Source organism: Melanaphis sacchari, unplaced genomic scaffold (assembly GCF_002803265.2).
Source record: "Melanaphis sacchari strain LSU unplaced genomic scaffold, SCAv2.0 Contig64_pilon_pilon, whole genome shotgun sequence".
NCBI lineage: Eukaryota > Metazoa > Arthropoda > Insecta > Hemiptera > Aphididae > Melanaphis > Melanaphis sacchari.
Window position 1 is genome coordinate 986,630 of NW_020271462.1, and position 25,070 is coordinate 1,011,699.

The following is a 25,070-nucleotide window of genomic DNA, read 5'->3' on the forward strand; positions in this document are numbered from 1 at the left end:
TATTTATTATATTTTATTACAATTTATAAAGAATCTATTTATAAATAAATTAATGATATGAAACAGATTCTGTTTAAAAAATAAACAAATATAAAATAGCTGGTAATATTATTGATGTTTTTGGGATTTTAAATATAATTAAACTTTGTAATTTTACAAACTATGACAATTTAAAGCATAATATGGTATTATAATATGATATCTTCATAAAATACTTATCTGTGTAGTAAACATAATTTATTATTGTATATTAATTTAATATTAATACAAAAACCTTAGTATTATAATATTTAAGAATAATTTTTCATAACACTATTATAAACAGAGATGTTATCAAAATATATTAACGAACGTATAATAGATTTATAGTAGAGCGGCAAATCATAAATATGTTTAGTTTTTACTTCAAAAATTACGAATTACCTAGTAATATCCTAGTATATGAAAATCTAAAAATCACATTCGGTATACCAACCTTATTTGTTATTTTATTATTTATCTAATTAATATATTATGCATATATAATAACTGTAATACACACATTATTTTGGATTTAATAAGACCAAAGTGGGTAGATTAACTGCAGCTAATAGTATAATAATAAACTAATAAGTAACTTTTTTTAAGGTAAGTTTCTCTGGTACAACAATGTTCAATATTTTAAATTTTTCTTACATCATTAAATCTGAAATTATCACTTATTACAATATTTTGACTACAAAATGTACCTTTATTAAGGATAATAAATATATATTATTTAATAGACACGTGTAAGATGTATTGAGAATAATTCAATAGTTTTGAGTGTAAAAAGGAAAAAGGGAGAAAGAAAAAAAAAGACAGAAAAATTATTTTGTATACAATATACATGCATAATATTATAACTATAATTTAATGAGGTATCCGATGAATAATAAAAATTATTTAAATTTAAATTCTTATTAGTGTTCAAAGAAAAACTGGATATGAACTTTGAGAATTTAAAATGATCGTTTATATGATAGCACAATATCACAGATAAAAGTGTTGTTAATGAATGCATCGTTTTTCATAGTTAAAATATGAGAAAATTGATAGCAATCAAAAAAATTATGTATATTAGTTTGTATATTCCAATAAACTAAAATAAATAAATATATAATAAATTAGTATATCTCGTATTATATATTGAAGTACATGTTCTCGGTATTTTTCTCAATTTTAAGTTAAGTAATTCCAAAATATTTTGTTTTTAAAACATTAAAAATGTTAAATTATGGGTTTTATGGTATTTTCTGCGCTCTAAAGTAATAAAAATCCAAAATTACTACTTGTATTTTTATTATTTTTATCCTGTTATTTTATTGTCAGAGATTCTTTTTTACATTTTTTGTTTTTTAATTAATTCCGTCTTTATATTATCAAGTTTAACTATATAAAGCTAGTAAATAATAAAGAAATAGTATTTTAATCAAAAATTTGTTTTAACAATCATTACACTTATATTTATAATATATATATAATAAATACTTTTAAACTATACTGTTTTAATTTGTTTAACAGTTCATTATAAGTGACCAATAATTACTTAAACTTAATAGTTTAAACTAATAAACAATTTTAAATCATGTATATTATATTTATAATAAATCACTTATGAAAACAGGATTATTAAAACTTACATGTAGTGATTTTCATGATAGTTTATTATTAAAAATGTTATATTGTTCTTTAGTACATTAATTGAATATAATACTTTGGCATTCTTATAGTATTAATCAAAACCAGAGTATATCTAGTGTTCAAAAAAATTTTAAGATATCAATCTTTTAAATGTAAATTTAATGATGTCTTAATTCAGAATATATTGATACGAATATTTATTTAAAAAATAGTTCCATTTAATAAAAGCTTTAAAATTCTAAATGTAAAATTTCTTTTTAAATTACTATATTATTTAATATTACCCTAAACTTTTAGAATGAATGAACTCCAAGGTAAATTCAACTAATTCTAGAAGTAAGTATCCATATTATTTATATAATATTAATACAAAACATTTGTCATATTATCCTACTAATAAATACATGTCCAGTGAAAACAGAATATTAATATTCCATAAATAATTATTTTATTTACAATCTGTTGTTATTAATAGATTATAATTATTAAAATACATATAATAAATATTATACTGTTTTTATTAAATTACATTAAAAAGACATCCAATCCTCCTTGTATCCTAGGGAAATCTCTGTATAACAAATTGATGATATTCAGTTGAAAAATAGTAAATTTTTCTAATTTTCTAAAAAAGTATTCATGCTCTGATGATTATTAGTTCTTAGATAATTATTGTGCAGTACATAATATAGTCTTGTGATCTAAAATTTCAAGGTTTTAGAGATCAAATTTTTTTCCACGCGATCATTTCGACCTAATTTTATACTTAAATTCCTATAATCTACTACTTATTTATATTTAAGTTATTTCGTTATATATTTGTTGGTAAAAATATGTATACTTTTACATGTACCTACATAAATGTATGTACTCTGAGGTCAATAATAATAAACCAAACGTTCCGATATAGTATCGTATAAACATTTAATAAACAAAAGTCCAGCACAAGCAACCGTTAGTTAACGTACGTATTTACAGTACAGATATTTATGTAACAATAATAGTATTATTATTGTGTTTGTCATTTGTGGACGGTATCATATGAGAAATGTAGTTTCCGTCTATCCGTCAAGAAATTGGGATTTTAAAGAATATTTATCGTACACGATTTATAATATTATGACAATTTTAACCGATGTAAGATAATCATCACTGGAAAAATCTAATAACAATAATACTAAATTGATAGTTGTAATCAAGGACTGGAATAGACTAGATAAGAAATTTCTCCTTTGAGAAACTTTGATTTTGTTCATCTTATTTGTTATTTATTATTATTATTATTATTATTGAATCATGTTTAAAGTGTATTGGACCTGGATAAGTCCAGCGTTCAAAGGAAAAAAAAATTTTTTTCTATAAACTTCGTATCAAAAGTAAAAATATTAAAGAGGTTCCGGTTCTTGATCAAAAAACTTGAGAGAATCACACTTTAATGAATCCAAAATGCATTGTACGCATATTGAGACGTATAGAAACTAAGGTAAAATAGAAGTATTGTTCTTTCTATTGATTAAAATTTAATATCGTTTTTGCTGCACAGAGAAAATCGCTACGAGACCACAGTTATTGTTAAAAAAATAAATATCATAATAATAATAATAAGAAGAAAAAACCAAACACCAAGACATTTTTTCAGTACGAATCGAACACAATATGTATTCGCCATTTTTCATGTATTTCTCTATAGTAGTGGGATCGAACAAGTGCGTACACGATGAATACTTAAAACTGTTACCACCCTCCAACCAAGTCGTTTTTCCACCCTATTTTTTCGCACGTCCTACGAGGAAATGCGATTTTGGACAACACCATAAAGCCGGACGATTTTTTTTTATTGTTTCGTGTTTTTTCACTACGCACGATTTTATTGAAAACTTTTTGTGTATCCCATCGTCTTAACGGTTTCTAGTCCGGTAAAACACACCTCGCATTTCAAAACACCCGAATCGATCGCTATCTACGATTACGTTCATATTACATAATAATAATATTTCTGTAAACATACAATAGTAATTAACTCAGCTACACATATTATATATATATATATAGATGTGGTTCGACGTAAAGGGCCACCGTATTTTGATAAGATCCTAGGCGGGTGACTAATAAAACAACAACTTTGTCTTTAAATTAAACCAAAACGCACGAGTTAAGCAAAAACATAAATAGAAAGTGTTTTAATGTTTTTCTTGTTCTATTTTTTATTACATGAAAGTCGTAAACGGTAATGGTCATTTGACATCGTTTTTTTTTAGCTATTGGTACGAGTACACGCGTGCTCGTTTACACACAAATGTAAATAAAACACCGAAAAATAGAAAAACAAGATGGTTAAATCATAATGTTTTGAACACAGTTTATTTCAATTCAATTGCTGTGAACAATAGTAAAAATTAGGAATAATGATTATTGTAGTTTGAGATTTATAAAACATCTGATCATTATCACCTGAAGATATGAAATATGTTATATTAATCCAAAGACAATGTTGATTAAGAAATAGATTTGTAAACAGCCTACTGAAGTTTCCATTCAAAATATCATCTTATTTTTTTAACCTAAAATTTGAAATTGATTATGAATAATTAATTAATAGGTCTGAGTAGCCGGATTTTATAACTTATAAATGTATTTTAGTTTTTGACTAACACGGCGTAATATATAGACAAAATGAATACATTAATGTTCAAAACAATATTATTATTTAATATTATTAATAATAATAATATTATAATATCACTCTTATAATGTATTTAAAAGTTATATAAATATGACCATTAACTACATACATTTCACGAAAATTCTATAATGTATACAGAATTTTTAACATATTAGAGTGTGCTTAAACTTTAAATTTAAAAAGTTGAATTTTCAATCAATGATAACGTTACATGAAATAAAAGTATTTAAAGTAAAAATATGACAGTTATTATTATTATATTAATACGAATTGATTAAAATCATATTGGTGATGTTATTATCTAATAAATTGACACGTTTTAATAATATTCTGTTCTCAGATCGTAGACAAACTATCATAATATAAATCATACACAACATCTTTTTCAAAAAACATTCTCTTTTAAATTTTATATTCGATCTCTCAAAATGTTAAATACGTACTAATTACAATAGATTATGTCAAGTAAATACACTGTGACATTGTACTATCGTTTGTTGGGTAAGCAAAATTAGCTGAATTTGACCTTACCGGCTGGGCAATTTCGACGTTATTAATTGTTATATTGGCCTAACCACCGATCGTAATACTATATTTCTATATTTTTTTACAAGCTATATATTATAAAAAAAAAAAAAAAATAAAAACTAAATAAATGAATGACATATTCGTTTTAATTAACTTTTATATTGATCGTCCAATGTTGTTTTATTGTTGTTGTTTTGATACACACGCATATATTATATTTAAATTTATATATATATATGTAATATTAGTTTCGTAACGCTTGGTTTCCATATGGTAGGTATTCAGATTATAATTTCTATTGTTTTTACACAACATATACCTTCCCACGCGTGAAAATACGTTCGTTTTGCGCACCCCGGATTACGGCAGAAATGCTATTGCTTTACAATATTATATGGGTAGGTACAATAATTATAATGGACAATAATCAGTGAAAAACGAATAATATTCTTTATGTACGCTTTGGGGGGGGGGGGGAGGATGGGCAAAACAGTCGCGATTTGTTCTGATATAATTTTACGGTAAATATAAATAGCTAATGAAATAATAATAATTTTATTCACGTTGAGCATTTTTTTTTTTTTTTTTTTTATTATTTTTTTTTTTTTAATATAGACCACATATTTAAAATATAAAATATTATGTTATATTCACACGTTGAACTTAAATCTATGTCTTCTTCTTTTGTTAATAAACTTTTTTCCAATTTCCTCAATCTTAATTACCCCAACTTCACTATCATATACACCGATGGTTCAGTGTCTCCTTTATCAGCCGGCTATGCCTTCTATATTCCCGAACTTCATATATCTTTCTCTAACAATCTCCCTCCTTCGTCCTCTTCCTTCACTGCTGAATGTTACGCTATTTTCGAAGCTCTTCTTTTTATTTCTGATTTAGCCCCTAATAGATACTTAATTGCTTCTGATTCCATGTCCTGCTTACAATCTCTTACATCTAATCCATTTAATTCTAAATTATCCCCTCTTGTTTTTCTAATTAAATCATATATATACACTCTCGAGCAGTCCAATCATCATATTCAATTTTTATGGATCCCTAGCCACATCGGCATACATGGGAACGAAACGGCTGACGGGCTCGCCAAAGCTGCATCCTACACTATCCTTCCTCCTCTTGCGCAATTGCCTTGGACCGATTTTTCCCCTTTATTGCGTCGTCATATTATCAGCCTCTGGTCCAATCACTGGAATAACCTGCCTGCTCACTTTGCTTCTAGGTATAAATCAATTGTCCCCAGTATCATTAATAAAAAAACTTGGTTCTACAACTTAGACCTACCAAGGTCTATCATTGTTCGTTTTAACCGACTCCGCGTGGGTCACTCACTTCTTCCAGATCATGCATACAAACTTGGCCTAAATGACTCTCCCCTCTGTACACTACACATAACCGAAAGCATCTGTGACATCTCTCATTTACTATTTGACTGTCCATCATTGTATTCTAAGCGCACATCCTTGATTAATTATATTAAGTTCTTAAACATTCCTCCCACTCTCCCTTCTATACTCAACACCCAAGTCGAAACAGTTATAAAAAAAATAATACATTTTTTATTGGAAGCTGGCTTTGTAATTTAAGGTGGTATCTACGCACATTATTATTTAATTAGATATTATAATTTGTTACTTCTTTCTTTTAACTACCTTATTTTGTGTTTTACTACATTTTTGTCATAGCTATTACTTGTTTTACTTAATAATTGTTGAGCTATTATAGTTACATACTAAAAGCTAATAAAAAAAAAAAAAAAAAAAAAAAAAAATTATGTTATATAAATTAATGTTTGTATTAAAAAAAAAAATAAAAATATGATCACCGTAAAATATTATTTATTGGTAAGTAATTCTAAGTGTATTTTAATTACTAAATTATAGACAGTAAACATATTAAACGTACCTTCTTAATATTTAAATAGAATAAAAAAAATAAAAAAAGTAAATATATATTATACTTTTTTTAAATAACTATAGCCTCATAAAAACATATAATTTTAATCTATCATCAATAACACTATCAAATATCAATTTCAGTTCGATGTTTAAGAATACGTTGGTGCTGTAATATTTTTAATAATTAACTTATCAACAATTAACCAAAATAATAATAAATATTGTTAGTAGGGTCTATTATTGTATGACCTCCATTTCTGTTGTTTTTTGTGTTAATATTAATTTAATATGTATTGATTTTGCTGTGTATTTTTTTTTCGTTTTTGTGTACTTTTTTATTTATTTATTATGCATGCTAAAGAGGGGCGGAAAACAATCAGTTGAGAAAAAAATATATTACCGATGTTCAATTAACTTAATTTTTTATAATTTTTTTTTTACAATTTGTAACTTGTATATGTTGAAAAGAATAAAAATAACTTTTAACTTTAAAATAAACTTTCATTTTTTCATATTAACTTAATTGTACGAGTTGAAGAAAAACTGTCTTCACTTTGCTATACATACGCATATGTTGTGAAAAACTGGCAAATTTATACTGTATACGGTATACTTCATGGCATTTTTCTAGCAAATACTGGTTTTAAGATGTACTTATTCTATACTTACAACATAATGTTATTTATTTAAAACACTTTTCCACTAAGAATTCTTTCTGGACCAAATAATATAACAAATGGAATAAAAAATATGATAATGCATCATAAAGTTATTGATACGATAATTAAAAAAAAAAAAAAAACAATAATTGTATTAAAATATATAATTATAAAATTTATAACATTGTAACAGTTAAGTATTTGTTACCCACTACAAATATGAATTTATACTATAGGTATAAATCTATTTTAATCTCATTACATTTTAAGCAATATTAGTAATTATTTTTTTTTCAAACATAATTATAATAAACTGATAACTATTATTGGGTTTTCATTTTTGACATTTATATCAATGCAATATATTATTAGTCAATTAGCGTGAAAATGTATACATTTTGAAAATTTAACTGACAGCTGTATTATAAAAAAATGTTGAATTTAAAAGTTATAGGAAGATATATTGGTGATAATAATTTTAGTAGTTATAAATTTTATTTTTATATTTTTTTTTACAATTACGAATACATATATTATTTGTGTATTTGCCATCAAAAATTTTACACCTTAACAGTTAGATATTTTATAATATAATTTTGAACAATAGGTAGGTAAAATATATTTTTTATATTTAAGTGCTGAGACTATAAAAATGTTAAGGATGTGGCGTACCCATAACATGTATCAATTTGATTTCAGAGAATAGATAAAACATCAAAACATGATGCATCAAAATCAGTCTGTTTAAGTATTTCAATTCACTCCTCATGAAAAAATTGACGATGTATCAACAATAATAATCGTTATATTTTTATTAAACATTACTTACATTTATCTTAATACTATTAAAAGTATTATATTGTTTGCTCTGTTAACAGGCGAAAGTTGATAGTTGAAAAGTTGCAGAATCATCAACCACGGGCTTATAATTGATAATAAACATCATGAAATACGATGCAATTGTAACGTTACAAAATAAGTTTAATGTACACTGTACTCAATAGCTTGCGATAGTTTTTTTTAGGGATAGTGAAAGTTACAATAATTTAATATTAATATTGTTCAAATATTCATTTAAATTTATAAAAAAAAGTCACACCTCAGATGTGTAATACGTGCTAGTCTTGGTTTTAATAAGATATAATATAAATTCTGCCCATTTTCCATGATCGATGTATACGTACTATATATCCTCTACTCATAAGTCATATATCTGAATACTTTTACCACAGAAAATAAAAATAATGACGTTAAATTCTACTCAAGGATTTATTTTATTATAAAGTATAACATTTGAGTAATTATTATAGAAATAATACTGTTGCTGTTGGCAAACAAGATTCGGCTGTTAATAAACACATATATTGAAACATGTAAAATAAAAAATGGTTTGTTTTATTATTCACAATAACTTTTTTATTCTTTTAATTTAATCAATCCTAACAACGTAATATTTTGCTTTTTTTCTCCAGCTTATAGTTTTGGAAAACGTTGAATTAATAAATTCGCATAGAATACAGATGAGCATTCGCATGATGTATATTAAACTTATTGTTGATTTTAGATTTAACTTTATAAATAATTTTGATCTTAAGTTTTGAAACTTAGACTTAATGTGTTTGTAAGACATTGTTTCTACAAAATTAATAACTTCAAAGTTAAAATTATTATCCTTTTAAATTCACAAAAACATAATACACTGCACATACAAACACATTAAAATCTTGTTGAAACTTTCAGTTTCGATGTTATAATACTCACGTGGTATTTCATTTAATAGATCATGGGAAATTCGGTTTCTCAAGTGTTCAGAACTTATAGCTATAAATTAAATAATTACCGTGCTTAATGGGCTATATAACATTTTCATTTCCACCGAGCGATTCACAACAATACTAAATTAGTACCCGGGTTTATATAGGATATATTGGTACAAATACGCAGGTAATGAAAACTTCAGTCAACGTATTCATATTTTGTAATAACACAGAATATGTACGATATTAATTTATGATTATAAATAATTATGTATTTATTCAAAGTATCTACTTGTATAATATTATTCCTGAAAAAATACGTAAAACAATTTACTTTCATTAGTTTTTTTTACCAATAAGTAGTAAATTTTTTTATAAGCTATCTGTCGAGAATCAAGATAATGTTTTTCACTACTCAGAAAATAACTATCGCACACGCACATCACTATTCTATTATTTTTTCTTTTTATTCGTCACAAAATAATAATTGAAGTATTCAATTAAAAAAAAAAACACGTATATTATACTTAAAAAAGAGCATTTTTGTAAAAATATAACGTTGTAAAATTTAAAGCGTTAATAAAATTATATTTTAATAAGCTGAACTAGGTGATTGGGAGTGGAGATGCTTAGCACTTCAAAATTTACTCATATAATTATTTCAATATAAATTAAATTTTGAGCTCATTTAATATCAATTTAAAATTAATCCATAATAACAATGTACGTTGCACAGTAAAAGGTGTTACGTGACACGTACTATTAATGCTAATGCTAACACTATAACCTCAATATATATAAACTTATAAGACATTTTGTATTTTTTTTTCGTCAAGTTTTATATTGACCTAATTCATTGCTGATAATTCTAATTACAGGCCCTATTTAATCAAATTTAAAAGATAGTATGTATTTATTTAAAAACTTTGTAAATAATTATACATCTGAATTAAAATTTGCCAAAGAAAACTTAAGGCAAATTTTAAATACTTTATTAGTAATGTGTATGTATTATGTACGTAATAATAAAATAAAAATGAACTAGAATAAAAATAATTATTTTGCTATTTAATATTTTTTTTAAATAAAAATAGATGATGTATAAAGCTAAATAAAAATCTATTGAATTATTTTTTCAAAAAATGTAAAGGGGAAATTTTAACTCTCCTTTGTAATTTTTGACTAATGGCATCCCTGGATATTAGTTTAAAATAATAAAAGAGATATTTTAATATGATTGAAATTTATTACGTTTTTGTGTTTGAAATCATAATAAGACATTAATATATAATAATATATAAAACTAACTTCTATATTGAGTTATGAGTATGTATTTTTTTTTATTTTTTTATTTTATTTTTTTTTTTTTAATATTAGGCCAGTGAAAATTAATTACATTAGACTTTGTTGATGTGTGGTGATCTATTATTTTAATTGTCTGTACCTTGGATTCTGATTACGTATAGTTAAAGATGCAATGTAGAATATCCATGGAAAATCTTTATAGACTTAATATTATTATTAGAAGCATAGTATAATAAATGAATATGGAGTCATATTGATTTGTTTGTACTATACTTACGAAATCATCTATCATGGTATATCTACGTCAAATACAATTTATATTGTGATAGTGATTTTTTGATGCACTTTAACATACTCGAATTTTTAATATAACATTTTTTATTTAAAATACAAAGCAGCGGAGATTACTAATACAGTGCATACAATTTGATTATATAACGTCAATCGCACGACAAAAAAAAAAACATCAAAATCTAAAATTTATAAGAGTAAAAATTTACTGTTGGCCCACAATATTATTCTCTAGTAGCGTTTTCTGAATTGTTCGAGGTATAAGATAATTGAATACAATATAATATTATGGTCAAGAATCTATACATTTTCTAGCCACGAATTTTAGCAAATTTTAGTCGAACATAAGGTAGTATGTAAAAAATATAATTTAATGTAAGTACCGACCGTATTTAAAATGATGACATGATGCGATCGTTGAAAACGACTCGTCATAGTACATCGTATTGGCTACATAAATGTCATTAATATTGGAATGTCGTTATATTGTTATATTGTAGGAGAATACGTCGAGGTGTCGATCTATGCTAATTATCAGATTATAGTATGCAAGATTTCGAAAATGTTTATCTTGAAGGATAATCGATTCCACGAGTAACATTATAATAATACCCAATAAACATTATCGGTAGGCGTCAGTATATTTGATATTTATTTATGTAATTTTTTTTCGGTCAAATAAAATCAACCGATCAAAAGCTGTAAATGGTCTTCATAAGGGGGTGGTGGTCGGCAACGTGGAAGGGCCCGATAATTTAAAGCGTAATTTCCGGTTTGGTGGTTTTAACGTGTCCTGTCTGTGAAAATTCGCCGCTCGGAGCTCAATTCTTTCTCCCTTTCACCTACAGCTCACCTATCGTCGTCCGATATGTCTCGTCATCCGTAAAGGTGCACGTAAAATCAAAAATGCACAATCCATATTAATATTATAACAGCTACTATAGGTGCACTAGCTATGTGTGTATTGAACTTGTACACGTATTTGTATACATATATATATATATATTATCAGGGACGTGATATCGTACGCTTGACTGGCCGATTGCGATGACGTAAAATTATACGCTCTGAACCGCAATCGATGAAATATTATGTATATAAATGATAATATAAATATAGTTAAGTATAATATCATAACACTTTAGACGGGTCCTGTTAATTTAAATCGGATTCATGAAAGTCTGTTCTAGTAGAGTACAAATAAATATATATTATTTTCATTCATAATAATTACTGGCTGGTAGCCTATAATAATGTAAACAATTTAATAAAATATTCAAGATGGTAGATGTATAGTGTGTAAACCGACATAAATGTAAAAACTATATTTCTCAATATTGAAAGATAAACTCGTGCTATAATGTTATTTGCTTGTATATTACTAAATGTAAGCTAAAATATGGCTTTTAAATTCTTGCGGTATTAATTTCGATTCCTATCTACGAACCATTCGAGTGAAATCGTCGCTGCCACGTTCCATACGTACCATTCGTTCAAGTGTGAAACGGGCTTAATTAAACGAAATATTAGTTACCTACCGATAAACATTATTATAGATCTTTAAGTTAGTCTGTAAACGATTTTTTTTTTTTTTTTTTTTTTAAATTATCGATTTTTAGTTTTTCAATTTCAAAATAAATTTTGAATATTTTTAGATAAAAAATGTTATTTTTTTTTATTCCTAATGAGATTTTTAACAACTTTCATTCATATTTGAAAATGATTTAAAGTCCCGTCAATGGGTATAAATATGATAAGCGAATAAGCCGCCTACATTGAATATTCATCTAAACGATTTAAACGAACAAGATTTCTCAAAATTGAAAACGACGTTAATTAAATTTTAAATTGAAATTTTTAATATTAAACGAAATTTTGTCCGTATAATATCGTTAAAATACCGTCTGATGTATTGTGTACGATGTGTTTAAACCGTTTATTGTATGCATATAATATGATATAACTGAAACATATAATACAAACGTTTCGACACAACACAAAATGCTTACATGCAAATATGATTGAATAAAAATATAATTTTAATGAATCACAAATGTATAGCTATAATGTTTTTATGAAGAAAACTATATACCTATTTAATAATAATTATACGTATACGTCTATCGACCGTCATAAATAATTACATGTGATATGTTATTATAAAAGCTAACTTGAAACAAGTCTTAAATTGAGGTTTGAAAAAAAAATTGATCTAAAAATAAACTAAGAAAAAAGAAAAACTACATTATTATAATAATTATGGTGATAATTTTATCAGTTGTGTATGATTAAGTACTATACGTACATATTTTATGGGAAATAAAAAAGTCTATATACTAATTTACTTCCACAACGAAATGCTATGTATTTTTATTAAATTCAAACAACTAGGAATTGTCTCATGACCAGTTTGATAAATTAATTTTAAAATATATTTTCAGTCCCGTGGTGGAAATCGGTCGATATGTACAAGATCTGTGCTTTCTTGTTTCTAAATTGAATTTGCCAAAATTTTGGCGAAATCGAGATAAAAATTAATAGTAAAAGTGTTAGAGTTACATTTTTCCCATCCGTTATTTATACTATTACTTAGCTTCATACTATTTTAAGCTTACTATACAAATACACAAACGTAATAGACGTTTCTTTCTATTTTATTGTAATATATCATTTCGGTATCATAGTACTATTACAGAACTGTTATAAAATGAGTATCCTTAACTGAGATCATCGTCCAGCGATTTTGTTAAAATAAAAAAAAGTACAGTAGTTGATTATGCTTACATAAAGATGCAAAACTATTACCAATTTTAATCAGTAATCTGGCAATTGACAAAAATTGAACAACCATATTCAAATAACTACAAAATTGAATTGCTCACTTCACTGATTCTATACGTAACAACACAAAAATATTAAGGATTCAAATAAAGATTTATTTTCTATTTATTAATAAAAAAATTGTCTTTATATTCTCACAAACGCTAATTTATAGTGATCTAGCTCACATCCAAGTTAAAATTCATAAAAAAAAAAAAAAAATCGTTTCCAGCATAATTTATTTTAAATAGATTAATATTAAATAGTTATAATATAATTTACTAAAAATACAATTAAAATAGTATGTGTTTCCGATAGGATATTTTTATACACAAATAAGGATACAAATGAATAATTTTCTAAGATTATTCAGAAGGCGGTCTTTTATTTTTTGATTAAATATAATATATATTTCCAAGAAAATATATTTTAAATTATTGCGTTCTGTGAAATTATTTTCCAACGAAATACAATTATCTGCCTAGATTTATCCAATCTGGAGCATACAGAATTTCGGGAATTTCGGATTTTTGAAATACGAACAGGCCGAACAATTTTTCATCGTTTATTGTTGAACATGACAAATCGTGAAACATTATTCAACCAATGCGGACGCGCGTGATGAATATTATAATTTATAATAAGATATAGTACGTTTTTGAGTTAGCTTTATTTTTCATGACCGATTCTATTACACAATATACAAACATGAGCAAGTTAATGAAAACAATTGACTGAACTTAAGTAGTGAAATTAAGTAGATATACGATCATTAGCCTAAAAAGGTATTTTATCAAGAAACTTACTAAGATATTAAGACTTACTAACTATTATTAGAGATAATATTATCACTATTAATAGTCTTAAATTATTTTTGTTTAACACTCTGTATACACGATATAATTAACAGATGTATAAAATTATTAAAATAAAATACTTTAATTTTAACTCGATGGATTATTTTTGAAAAAAATTCAACTAGACACTTATTGAAAAAAAAAAATATGAAAAATATAAATTATCTGTTAGTAAAGGTAAGAAGTTAAAAATTTTATTTAATCTTTCTAATTATTTAATTTATATCTTATAAAATAATAATAAATTGTTCATTTTCATTATACCTGTAATAGTAATGATAGAACGACTATGCCATGTGATCTCTGCACCGCATCCGAGTAGTTGGCGAACAGCTGCGAGTTGAAACTGAATATCTGAAGCTGTAAGTAAAATAAAATAAAATACTGATATGAAATTACGATTGCGATAATAATGTATTACAATGTATAATATAATATATGTCGTATAAAAGCAATGGCTATAATATGTCGTCGGACGGAATCGATTCCATTCGTTCTTTAAATCGTTAAACTTTATTATACCACGCCCAATTTAGTGTTCTATCAAAAAGTATTAAATAAATAATCACGAAACTTTTTTTCGCGCCCTACACATTTTCACAAACAGTTTTTGCGTGACGTGAAATTAAAAAAAAAAATAAATAAAAGTTCGGAAACCACCGTGTTCTATAAGCTGTGCTTTGAACTTGGACAAAAGCACACGATTGCGGGCTTTGCGTTAAAACGTGTACAGCCGCGTTAAGCACAAACTATACGTGTGTGCTGTGAAAGAGAAAGAGATTAGAAGTCACGAAGCTGAATCGTCACAGACCAGACGAATAAAGTATAATATGACATTATAATATATTATTATTGTTATCTCTATTTTCACCACGTCTCACAGCAGGATATTTTCATGAGAATCCGGCCAATATTATATTTACAACGACGTTTATTTTGATGGTATAATATCTAAAATACGTCATGTTCTTAGTGTAACTGCTGTTGGTATTACATATTTGGTCACCGCAGTACTTTAAATTAATATACAATTACTACTGAGAACTCGTTGTGGTTGTAAAACCACGAGCGTGAATGGGTTTGTAAGAATTTTATAAATATTTTGTTTCTCATATATGCGCGGTCTCTGTCTGAAGAAAATGAGTAGTCGTAAAGAAGTACGTGCATAGCTAAGCATAATATTGTAATATTATTTCGTTGATTCAAGTATACGGTTCTGTCAATTCCAAAATGTAAGTTTAACGATCATCACTTGAACATCGCGACATAAATGTAAATACATTATTTTAAACGAAAAGGCAGTAATAACTAATAAGCATGTACGTTCTTTTGGTATTTCACTAATATATTATAATGATTGTAAAATGTTTGTGGGAGATGTGTACATTATTCTATAGCCTACTATCTATTAGATTTAATTTTCATCTAATTTGATTCTTTTATAGTATATATATTGATCACGTGTGTCTTTCTGCAGTTGTTTTATAATATATTGTTCATTTTTGTTGTAAACTTCCAAGGATAACCGTATATTTGAAACAAGCGTATTATAAATATATTTTGTAATATTTATTTTGTTATCTTGATACATACTTGTTAACCATTATATTTTATCTAGATAAAATTTAAATAAATTATTTAAAGTATTTTCAAAATCATTTTTTATTATTATTGTTTAACACTACTATAATACATATAGTCAATACAATACACTAGATAGTATATTTTATGCATCAAACACGTACAACATGTATTAAATGCATTACAAATCATTAGAATAGGTATTTGTTTTGTAAGTAATTAAATATTTCAAAAATATAATGTATATCGTGAGTTAAGCTGAACGGTGAACAAAATATGTTCTTTGATAACGTTATAGTGTATTGGCTGTTTTGAGCAAAGAACGTAATACTTATAAATTCTATAAGATTTTCTGCAGGTATAGTAGCTTATTATAATTTAATAATAATATAACACATGCTACTTATAATATTATAACAGTATATTATATCGTTAAGCTTATTTGAAACACGAATGCAATTTTACCAACGTGTGTATAAGTTTAAACCGAGAGCGTGTAATAATAGTAGGCACTTGGTATAAATTATTTGTTATTAAACTGCACATTTAAATTTTTTCTCGTTCCAATAAGTTTGACGAACCATATTACTCGTATAGAAAATACAATTTTACCATTCAAAATTCAAGAAATATTATACAATGTCTGGCTGTTAATTTGCGGCACATGGAAGGTATTTAAAATACTTTGTGGCTTATATCATATATTATTTTCAAATATTAATTTTCAAGTTATATTAACACATTTTGATGAAACAATTATTTTATTTTTCGGTTACCCATTATAAATATGCATTTATTTTTATTTTTATTTTTTTAATACGAAATTCAGAAACAAACTATGTCCAACTATAATAACCCAAAATACTTATCGTTCCGCTTGAAAACATTTTAATATCAAGATATCTGATTTAAATGATACAATTATAAATATAACTGTTTATTTGTTTTTTTTTTTTTACAACGATTTTGTAAAATACTGAAAAATTCTACATTTTACTTTTTCAATAATTAACTAAATCCTATTTTCTACTTGAAACCACACAAGAAGTCCAAAAATTAAAGCATATTTTCTCTCGTAAGAAGTGTAAACAGATAAAAAAAATATAATAGGTTATAATAGTAATAATAATAATAATAATAATAATAATAATAAAGACAAATACACTTCATTTTAAAACCGATAGATTCATCGCTCCACTAAGAATCTAAAAACTGTATAATCATTAAAAGTTTTGTTGGTACACGTAAATTAATATTTATTGTTGCGTGAGATTCAAATTGACAACTATAGAATAGTCTATTCTATTGAATGTTACACGGTAAATATAGATTTTTGAGCAAAGCATCGTACGTCAAATATAGTGTGATTATCGCACTGATAAATGCAAAAACGTGCTCGTAAATTCAGTGTTGATTTATATACCTCTGCCGGAAACGAATAACCATTGATCGAATGTTCGGAGCCCATTTCGTCCTGCTGTCCGTAATGTATGTGTATCTCATACACTTGATATTTGTACGATAGCGGTCCACCGGTGATGTTTATGTGGTTCTTGGTACCGTTTTCTAGATAGAACATAACACTGTGACCGGTATTGCATATCATACCATCTACCTGTAACGATACAAAAAATTATAAATAATTTACAGTAGTTAGTACACCGGAGACAGGATATTTATATTTTATATAATCTATCTGCCTATATTTATTAATATTTTTTTCTTTTTACTTTTTCCTCTATGAACTCGTAAATTACTGAAACGTTTTCAATAAAAACTGTATAAATAGATTTCTCAAAACTCGAGGAGGGATTTGTTTTTCAACCTACAGTTTAAACCTTACAATTCACTATAGGGTGACTCTTTTGTTTCGGCTTTCGAATCGAAGAATATTTTTTATTTACGCATATCGTTATTGCCATTGGTTATAGATAATAAAATAATTATAATAATTATTTATTAAATATAATTATCTGCATTGTATTATATTTATTTTTTATTTAGACTAATATAGCAATTTTATATAAATGCAAAATCAAATAACAGTTAACATTATATTAAGTGACAAAGTTTATGTGTTAATTTACTTATTTACTTGATCAGTTTTCAAAAAAAAAAAAAAAAAAAATGGTTTAAAATATTTCAACTGAAATAAAATGGAAACAATAGATAAATATAATATAGTATGTAATTGGTTGATATAATATTTAAATAACGTATAAGCAACAGCTGCCTTAAAAGCTGAAATGAGGTTATAATCGTGTTGTGATAGTGAAAAAAAATGTATCAAAATAAAACGCAGCTGTAAAAAAAAAGATTTTTTTGAAATACTATAGATATTTTTAGAGCATAATACAATTAATATTTAATATTTAATTTTATTATTTATCCAAATTTTTTAACTCTGCTTAGATGCTTAGAGTTTTTAACGATCATCTAAATACTTAAAAATCAAAAAAATTTTATATCTATATAAACAATGTGGATCGGTAAATCTTAAAATTTACTGATAATTGTTGACTATACACTATTCTTGGACTTTCATTGTAAAATTCTATACATTGTATTATACAAATAATAACGGCACGTTTTGTATAAAATATAACTTTTATACTGTAAACTGAGTGTCAGCGACGTATAATTTAGTCGAAAGTTCAGTTGTTTAATGGCATGACATTTTCCTTCTTACAATAAAACGAAAAAGAAAATGGTTATAATCATACATAATTTAATATTTTTGATCAACAATTGATGTGTAAATTTTCTCAAAAAAATATGTATAGGAAAAACTAATAAATCCCCATATATTGGCCACTGATTAATTCATCCAATAAACTGATGTATAAAAATATTACTTAATGCATTCTGTAGGCAACAAACAATTCTATAATTACAGGGAATAACTTTGTAAAATTTATGAATAAAAATTCATTAAAAATTGTTATGAATTTATGAATTTAGCTTTTAATTGTAATATATCGATTGAGTTGGGTTACAGTATGAAAAATAAAAATAATAAGTTAGTTTTATGTATTGATTTATTTATTGTTATAAAAATCTATATTTCGAATTCTTTATATATATATATATTTTTAAATTGGTTATGTGTCATTATAGTCCGAGAAAATATTACCAAGTATTATTTTTATTTTTTTATTTAAATAAAAAAATACCAAATATTTAAAAATGTTGAATTTGAATAGGTATAATTGAAGTCTATGTTGGACCTTAACGTCAAATTATTTAAAATTTTACGATATCAAATGAATTATGAGTTATAGTATTTTAAATGATTGATTGTCTGGTATAATGAACGGAATTAAAATATATTTTTTCTTGTTTATATAAAGTTTGTTTAGTATTTTTATAATTATGTCAACAAATTAATAACTATTTATAATTATATATATTTACAAACCTTAGAAACTTTTCCGCTTATACAGGAAAGTTACGAAAGTGTCACTTAAACTAAATGGACTTTTTACAATGAGTAATAAATTGTAATAGCAGTAACAGTTACAAAAAAATAAAAAAATAAATAAAATGAACGCAAAAAGCTTTGTTGAAATTTATATACGAAATGGTATGACGTGTATATTGATGGATTTCGAAAAAAGGCTAATACGTTATTTTAGAATATTTCGATATATGGGAATTATCAAACGATGTAGTTAAATTATAAAATATTCTGTAAATCAAATTATCAGTAAAAAATACAAAAAATACACTTGATTGAACAAATTATATTGGTAGTATATGCGAACAAAAATATTGTTTTGGATTAAAAAATTAGATTGCGGCTTTGTCATTAATAGATTTATTGAATTTTATTTTTAGTAAACAATTAATATCAATTTAATTTTCATCACTATTCATAAGATTAAAGACATTTGAAATGGTATTTTTTTTGTTCTAAACATTGATCAATATAACTATTAAATATTATCAATTAATTTTATCTAACTCAAAGATTATTTCCAAATATAAGCATAGTAAAATCGTATCTAAATATATTAAATTGTTTCCTTTACACACATGTTTAAAGACATTTTATAGTGTTTTTTAGGCATTGCGAAGATAATGTTTTTTATTGTTAAACTTACTAATATATCTGGTATAAAAAAACTCACCCGTTGCCTGTCCACGTGCAATTCAGTCAAGTTAGGATCATAGAGCAATTTTTCTGGGTCTAAGTTTACGGGTGACTGTCGTCGGCCTTTGTTGCAAAGGCTCCATTCGGGATTTATCAGGCCCCAGAACGCCGGTCCTGGAAAACACACATATCACATTATAAATATATTTATTGTATACACTTGCATAATATATTGTGTATGAACTGAAACTGATTATACAATTTGGAGACCGAAGTGTGCACATAAGTGTACGTTAATAGCGTAGGTATATAATTTTAACTATACAAAGTGGTTCTTCCCTGTCATCCTATCCTGTAGGTTCATTTGCTTCAACTCGTAAGACGTATGTCTTTGTATTTTTAAGCGGGTTAATTAGTTTTAGTTTCGAAACAAATTCTCAGCGCAATACATAATATACTATAAAATATACTCGGGGACGATTTAGAATAGGTACACAGGACATTGTGTACTTACGATGTATTATTACCAAGTAAGCAACATTTTTCAAAAGCCCCTAATTCAAAAATCATACTTAATTAATAATAAATACACTTAAATAACCATTAAACGGTATTTTATCTAACTTATAACGTACATACCACATATACAATATTGTTGAAATAATAAACAACTAATAGTGGTATTCAAACATTATAAGCACGATTATACGCACACTTTATTATTATATTTTATAGTTTACCATCTATAATTAGTGATTACTAATTATTTAGTTTCAATATTTTTTACATAGATTTAGGCATGCATATATAACGTCCAAGGTAGCATATATGTAAATTGGACTTAGATTTGTACGTATAGTTACTCGCTGACAAAACGTTATAGATACTCTGTGGTTTTTAGTTTCTGGAGTAGTCTAATTTCACATTACATAATTTATTCTAAAATAATAATTATATTAGAGTATGTTTATAATCAAATAATTTGTTTTATTAGATCTTGATTAAAGTCATAAATTTATTTAAGTTTACTTCAATTTTAATAAATACATTTACACCAAGCATTATTAAGATATTGTAAATGTCTTAAATAACTTGGCAAAAAGTTCAAAAAAATTTTAAGCACATTTAAATTATAATTAAATAATGGTTTAATGTTTCAACTAAAATCAATTGTAAACACATTTATAATTATAACATTTAGTCATTAAATACTTAAATAATATGTCAGCTTTTATTCAGATAAAATGCATAAGTAAACTGCTGATATGATTTTTCACTAGAAATATAATTATATATTATATTTTGAACAAAAACTAAAACAGCATCATGTATATGTCTCATCAGTAGATGGTAGGTCTGAGCGAAAGACACACAAAAAAAAAAAAAAATAAAACAAAATAGTTTATTTTATTATACAATTTATATGTTCATTATTTGTTTGGTTGAAATTAATTTTGCTAACAATATTGAATATAATATACTCTATTAAAATTGTTGTTTAATTTTTTTATTCAGTATTAGCGTATCGTGAAAATATTTTTGCAGTATAAATGAAAACTCTTAAATACATTTATAAATAAATTCCTTACATGAATTTCACAGGAAAAATTGATATATAAATGGAATATATCAGTAACCTCTCCAGGAAAGTTTGAGATTCTTAATAAACTGAAAACAGGAATATAATAGGAAGTAAATAGACCATAATGGTCTATGTTTAATATTAGGGCCAGTTGATTCTTAGTGAGCAGTTATGTGAAAAGTCTTAAATCGGATGTTCACGGATCCTACATTATGGTCCGGGATTTAAACAGGTACTTTCTAATAAGAGTTATAAAGTCTGGAAATTGGGTCCTGAGATCTTCCTGAGAGAGTTTACGAGTTGTTAAGAAACTCGAGTTAAAATAATTTTAAATATTTTTCAAATGTCTTTGAGTGATTTATATTTATGTACCTACATACGTAAAATAATGCGTTATGGCGAAAAAGTGGAAAGTTCGGGCGTCTGTGATTAATATAAAATAATCAAAAGGAAAATAAAACTGACACCGAATTTTCCAAACGACTACGTGCACCGGGCCGTCGCAATTCCATCACTCTTCCTCTCCGCACCGCCACCAATCGATAACGTCCAAATCCCGCAGGACGGATCTACCCTTGTTGCAATTCCTGGTGCAGTAAGTGTACATACAACCGACGAAGTCCAAAAATGTGACGTAATAATAATATTATAGCGCGTATACCGCCATAATAATTTAATAAACGCGTAGTGCGTGCGGTCGGGGATTCGAAATCCGTGTCGCGAATCGTTCGCGAAACTCTACGCGCTTTGTTGCTGGGCCGCAGGCCGCAGCGTACAAAATTAGTGTCACGGTTTAAAAAAAAAAAAAAGATAAAAATAAACAAAAACGTCGACGATCCCCGGATTAGGCTCTATATCATATAAACGCTACACGTGTGTGTATTTGTATATATGTAATACCGTTGCAGTGGGATTAACCAGCCCGCCAGCCGCAGACCATATATATATATATATATTATATATGTATGCTTGACTCTGCGCGAGTCGGTGTGACACGCAATTTAATGCGTACATGAATTAAATTCTAGTCATTTCGACCGGCGTTTAATCGGTTCGAACACGCCGGTGGGTGCTTATATTATTATATTATTATTGTTTTTCTACTTCGTGCGCATTTGTTTGCTTGTTGTTACAACAACAACCTAACCTAACCCAAGATAACCGTCACTAGGACGTATTATTTGATGTGCACTTTTTTTATAGGTTTTAAATAAAACTTTATTTGTTTTTCCTTTTTTCCGAATTCGTCTATGAGTTTTGAACACTTCCTTGTACGCGTTTACCAGTTTGACTTGGATTTCGAACGCGGGCATTTGTTTTCAACGATTGCTATTTTGGCGTTTATCGTTTTCCCACAAAAATTTGATGCATGTGGACAATTAATTTGACGAGTTTTTCCTGATAATTGTTACTCGGGATTTTATCGAAGTATGAAAATAAAAAATGTCCACCCGTTAACGTTATTATTAAATGATGTCTTACAACTCAAATAAGTGTACTAAAAATAATAAACATTTTTCTTTTAGACTCACGATTATTCGAGCGATAGGACAACGATGGTTTAACTAGAAATAAAATACCATATCCAACTGACCAATTAATCGTTAATCGTCAAAACTGATTGTATGAGCTAATCATCTGATAACCGCTAAAGATAAATAAATATATTACTGCGTGTATGTATAGAACGTTTGATATTTGGTATGCACATAATACATAAAACATCTAAACATTATAAAAGCTAATGTTATAACAACAATGATCGTTGATGAAATATTTTGATTTTTCTAAATATTTAAAAAAATATTTAATCTAATATTTAAATTATTTCAGTTTGGAATCCCGGTTATTTATACTTTGAAATTTCGATTTTGGTTTCGAATATCAGTATTTATTTATTTAGTTACATTGGGGTTTTAATATTTAATACCAGATTCAAGCTTTGAACTGATTACACATAATATAAAATAAATAGTAATATTTGATCGGGAAAAATTACTTTATTCTAGAACGAATTTCAGGAACATTAAATTATATTAGCATTATAATATATCTGATCGTAAATCGTGTAAAATTTGTTTTGTGATTTTTACAAATTTTTATTTTAGTATTTTTATATGTTTTTTATCACATGGCTTTTAAAAAAATATATTATATTGATGTTATTTACAACTATGCAATATGCATGTAACGAATATGTAAATGCATGAAATATTACGTACCTATAACAAGCAATCACTATCTTCATACTACAGGAATAAAATATTAGGGTTACTACACTTCATATTATACATCGCCTTAATCACTACTTCATGAGAAATACAGATGCTAAAAGAAACAAAGTAACAAAGGTGTCCGTTTCGTAACTGTATGTCTGTATATAAATGTCATGCAGTTCATATTTATTATAATTAAATTCATTAATGATATTTAATAAGCGCATATATATTATAATCTGGTATTTATATTTCTAAGAGTGAACTTTAGAAAGAGAAAAAAAAATTTAACGGAACACGAAAGGTATTCCAGTTAAGAGCAGAAAAGTAGCGAGATTATAAAACGTATTACTTTTTTAACGAACTTTTATTCAAAATGACGTATTCTTTGTTTAAATCAATGAAATCAATATTTGTCTCGTAATAAAAGAAAGAAAAAAAACAGTTCAAACGTTCAAAAATGTCTCTTGCGCCCTATTCAAAGACGCCTTTACAACGCGCTGGGAATTATGATGGCTTGTGTCACGCTGCCCCATCGGCTCTAAGAAAAAGGCTTGTAATCAATAGATTAATTTGTCTATCTTTAATATGTATCTAAAGCTAAATCTCTGTACCTAAATAATATAACAGCGTATTAAAAAAAAATTTTTTTTAGTTATCATGGAATTTATTAAAATTTTATATTTCGATAAACAAGTACAATAAATGGTTATTATTTTTTTTTTTTAAATAATGCGGATTCTAGTGGTGTATTTTTCTAGAGCACAAAGTTTACTTTGTATTCAGACAACTTAAATAATCGCAAAACTCTCTATCAATAAATAATAATAATATGCTTAGATTATACATTTTTATGAAATAACAACTATGGGTACTGTAAAGAATTTAAATATATAGAACTAAAAAAAAAAAAAAATGAGCAAACTGTATACAATATCACAAAGTATAAGGTATATTTATTTAATTCTTTTAAAATGGTTCAAGTTAAGAAAAAAAGACCTCAATGAAATCGCTGTTCTATATATAGATAAATTTAAAGTATACCTCGTTATTAAATATTAAGTAGGTTAACGTAATGGATGCATGGGCGAATTGGATATGTGGTGACCCATGGGCGGAA

At 26.0% G+C, this 25,070-nt stretch overlaps 1 protein-coding gene across 1 annotated transcript in view; it reads right to left on the reverse strand.

Annotated features, from left to right (window-relative positions):
• Positions 1 to 25,070, reverse strand: part of LOC112600431 (carbonic anhydrase-related protein 10) — a 191,790-nt gene that overhangs the window by 32,462 nt on the left and 134,258 nt on the right. The window contains exons 4-6 of the mRNA XM_025347646.1: positions 20,190 to 20,326; positions 17,483 to 17,674; positions 14,743 to 14,838 (exon numbers count right to left, since the gene is read on the reverse strand). Coding sequence (XP_025203431.1) covers positions 14,743 to 14,838; positions 17,483 to 17,674; positions 20,190 to 20,326 — 425 coding nt within the window. The remainder of the gene's footprint in view (positions 1 to 14,742; positions 14,839 to 17,482; positions 17,675 to 20,189; positions 20,327 to 25,070) is intronic.